The sequence below is a fragment of the Rhincodon typus genome, chromosome 6, assembly GCF_021869965.1.
Source record: "Rhincodon typus isolate 14 chromosome 6, sRhiTyp1.1, whole genome shotgun sequence".
Classification (NCBI taxonomy): Eukaryota; Metazoa; Chordata; class Chondrichthyes; order Orectolobiformes; family Rhincodontidae; genus Rhincodon; species Rhincodon typus.
The window spans coordinates 95,072,879-95,076,345 of NC_063337.1; the positions used below are offsets into that span (position 1 = coordinate 95,072,879).

A 3,467-nucleotide genomic window follows, 5' to 3' on the forward strand; every position below is an offset into this window, starting at 1 on the left:
TCTTCAGAAGCTGCTTGGCCTGCTGTGTTCATCCAGCTCTACACCTTGTTATCTCAGAATAAATGGATGTTTGGTGACTGGCACACAATGGGCTGAAGGACCCCTTTCCATACTGTGAAAACTCTATTACTCTATGCTATGGGATGAAAGTCACACGTAGGCCTAGCCCTGAAAAAAGATGGCAGATTTTGTTCCCGAAAGGTTGCTCATGAAACAGACATGTCTTCACGACAAACTGACAGTTCCATGTCCACTTTTACTGAGACCAACTGCTTCTTTACAGATCTGCTATTAAACTTTATTCTCTTACTATGATGGTGGAAGTTGAACTCCATGTTTTATGGGATCCTAACAGGGAATTTGATAAATATTTGAAGAGCGAAAATATCTTTGGGGATGTATGGATGAAGACTTAATTGGATAGCTCTTTCAGAGAACTGGTATAGGGCCAATGGGCTTATGACACTGATAACTGCGAATCCACTGTACAATGAGGCACATCACCTCGTATCCCACCTACCTTTCTGCACAGTGAAATTAGCCACCTTTACAATGTTCAAAATGAATCGTTACTTGAGATGACAACTTGTCCCAGAGGTTGATGGTCCTCTTCAAACTTAAAGCCACGTCATATCTTGATATTTTGTTTACTAGCTTCTCCCGCATCCATTCCCTAACTGATCAAAGTCAATCCACAAGGTCATAGTGTAGTCCTTGAAATACTTCAATTAAGTTTCTCTAAAACTGAAGTCGCAGCTCCCTGATCCCATTGTGATAACTCAAAGTAAATCAACCGATGGACAGACACTTAACATGTCAAAGGTTTTCATGAAATGTTCTTGTACGAATGGAATTTCAAAACTTTCATTTTTGTTGTCAAATTGTTCCCAAGATCTGTAATCACATCTGGCCACAGAGCTCACTGAGATCTCTGCATCCACCCAATTCTCACTTCTCCATTCCTGATTTCCAAATCCAACCATTGGTTTGTGTGCCTTCAGTTACTTGAGCTGCAGATGCTTGAGAATTCCATTCCTCAACAGTTCAACCTGTCTCTCTCTGTCTTTGCCCCTTCCCCTACCTTCATGAGGCCTCTTAAAAATGCACTCTTTGATCAGGTTTTGGATCATCTGTCCTAATAACTCAAGTGGCTTGGTCTTCTTTGTTGGTCACCCCTGTGAAAGACCTTGGGATGTTTTACTGCGTTACGTTCTTGGTGCTATACAAATATAAGTGTCAATTGTTGAATATTTGGGGCAAGGGTTAAAGTAAGGATTTTAATGTGGTCAATCCTTCTGTAGGTTTTGTTGGGCCCCGTGGAAATCAAGGCTTGCCGGGTCTACCTGGGCCGACTGGGAATACTGGATTTCCAGGACTGTCGGGAAGGCCAGGACTACCTGGTGAAAAAGGCTTACCCGGAGATGCAATAGGGGCAGTGCCAGGATACCCAGGTGAACCAGGACAACCAGGTCGACCAGGATTCAAAGGAGAAAAAGGAGATTCTGGAGAAATTGGATTCAAAGGCAAGCAATATTATTACTATTAAGTATTATTCGTTCATCAAGTTTTGGGCATCATGCTTCAGGAAGAATGGCAGTGTCAAAAGGAGGGAGCAGAGGGAATTGATATTTGATAAAACTACCAGGGATAAGCAACTTCCCTCAATGTAACGAGAGTGGAGAAACTGGGGTTGTTCCTAAAACAGTAGTGAGAGATTACTTTCGTTCAAAAAAATGAAGACATAGAATCAGTTTGGGTTAAGATAAGACATAGCAAACAAAGATAGCAAACTGCCTTCTCTCCAGTTCTTTCTCTTCTGCGTGGGCCTCCAAGATCTGTGGGCAGTAATGACTTCCAAAATTGGAAGATGATGCTGGAAACATCTTTGGTATGCCAATTGACGCACATGGACCTTCAGAGGGGCAACTTAAAGCAAGAATTGACAATAGTTTGTCGGTCTCCTAATAGCAGCTTAACTGCAGGACAAAGTAATCAGAAAGAAATAGTAGGGACTTGTAAGAAATGTACTGCAACTCCATCCAAATGTACTGCAATATTCAAGAGTTATTTTAGTCTTCATATGGATTCGATGAATCAGATTTGCAAAGGTAGCTGGAAGATGAATTGATAGAGTGTAGTCAGGACAATTCCTGAGTGTAGTATGTTTGGTGCCAACCAGGGTGCAGACTGTTGAAAACCTGGTAATATGAAATGAGACAGGATTTATTAATGACCTCCAAGTAAAGGCAACAATGATCATAAAACGAAAGAATTTCACATTCATTTTAAGGACAAGATGTGTGCATCTAAGCTGAATGCCTTTAGCTTGAATTTAGGTAGTTACAAGGTTATGAGGATGGAGTTGGCTTGAGTGACCTGAGAAAATAAGTTTGAGAAGCAATGACAGATATTTAAGGAGATACTTTGTAATTCTTTCAATATATTGCATTGACAAAGTAAGACTTGATAAGAAAGCTGCACCATCCATGGAAAAATGAAGAATTTAGGGTGTTATCAAATTGAAAGAATATGCAACAGTACTGTGAAAGTTAATAATGGCTCAGATTGGACAGATTCACAACTGATAGAAAAACAATAAAACATTGTCTTGTCCTTAGGTGCAAATGGAATATTGGGATTGAAAGGTCCCAGAGGTGAAGAAGGAGAACCAGGGCTACTTGGCCCTGTAGGACTTTCTGGAGCGAGGGGACCACCTGGGGCTGACGGGCAGGATGGGCTGCCAGGCTTACAAGGGATACCTGGTTTTCCAGGCTCTCAAGGTAAGCACCAATAAATGTCTGTGTTTGACAAGCGATAAAAAACCAAGAGACCTGAAAGAAAGGCAACAAGATGTCAACCTACTCTCTACTCAGTTAGCGATCAGAAAGTTCATGTGCCGTTCTTGAGATTTAACTCCAGGCTGACTCTCATCATGCAGTATTGAAGGAGAGCTACACTGTCAGAGCGGCTAGTGTTCAGGGAGACTTGCACAGTGGGAGAGTCAATGTTGAGATAGAGCTGCTCTTTCAGAGGAACAGTACTAAAGGAGACAACAAGGTGCAGGGCTGGATGAACACAGCAGGCCAAGCAGCATCATAGGAGCAGAGAGGCTGATGTTTCGGGCCTAGACCCTTCATCAGAAAAGGGGAAGGGGAAGGGGGTTCTGAAATAAATAGGGAGAGAGTGGGAGGCGGATAGAAGAGGAATAGAGGACAGGATAGGTGGAGAGGAAACAAACAGGTCGAAGAGGCGGGGATGGAGCCAGGAAAGGTGAGTGTAGGTAGGGAGTTAGGAAGGGGATAGGTCAGTCCAGGGAGGACGGACAGGTCAAGGGGGCGGGATGAGGTTGGTCGGTAGGAGATGGAGGTGCGGCTTGAGGTGGGAGGAGGGGATAGGTGGGAGGAAGAACAGGTTAGGGAAGCAGGGACGAGCTGGACTGGTTTTGGGATGCGGTAGGGGGAGGGGAG

At 43.5% G+C, this 3,467-nt stretch overlaps 1 protein-coding gene across 1 annotated transcript in view; it reads left to right on the plus strand.

The window, feature by feature from the left end:
* LOC109924279 (collagen alpha-2(IV) chain-like) overlaps positions 1 to 3,467 on the plus strand; it is a 55,861-nt gene that overhangs the window by 11,363 nt on the left and 41,031 nt on the right. Inside the window, exons 8-9 of the mRNA XM_048598417.1 lie at positions 1,302 to 1,523; positions 2,619 to 2,780. Coding sequence (XP_048454374.1) covers positions 1,302 to 1,523; positions 2,619 to 2,780 — 384 coding nt within the window. The remainder of the gene's footprint in view (positions 1 to 1,301; positions 1,524 to 2,618; positions 2,781 to 3,467) is intronic.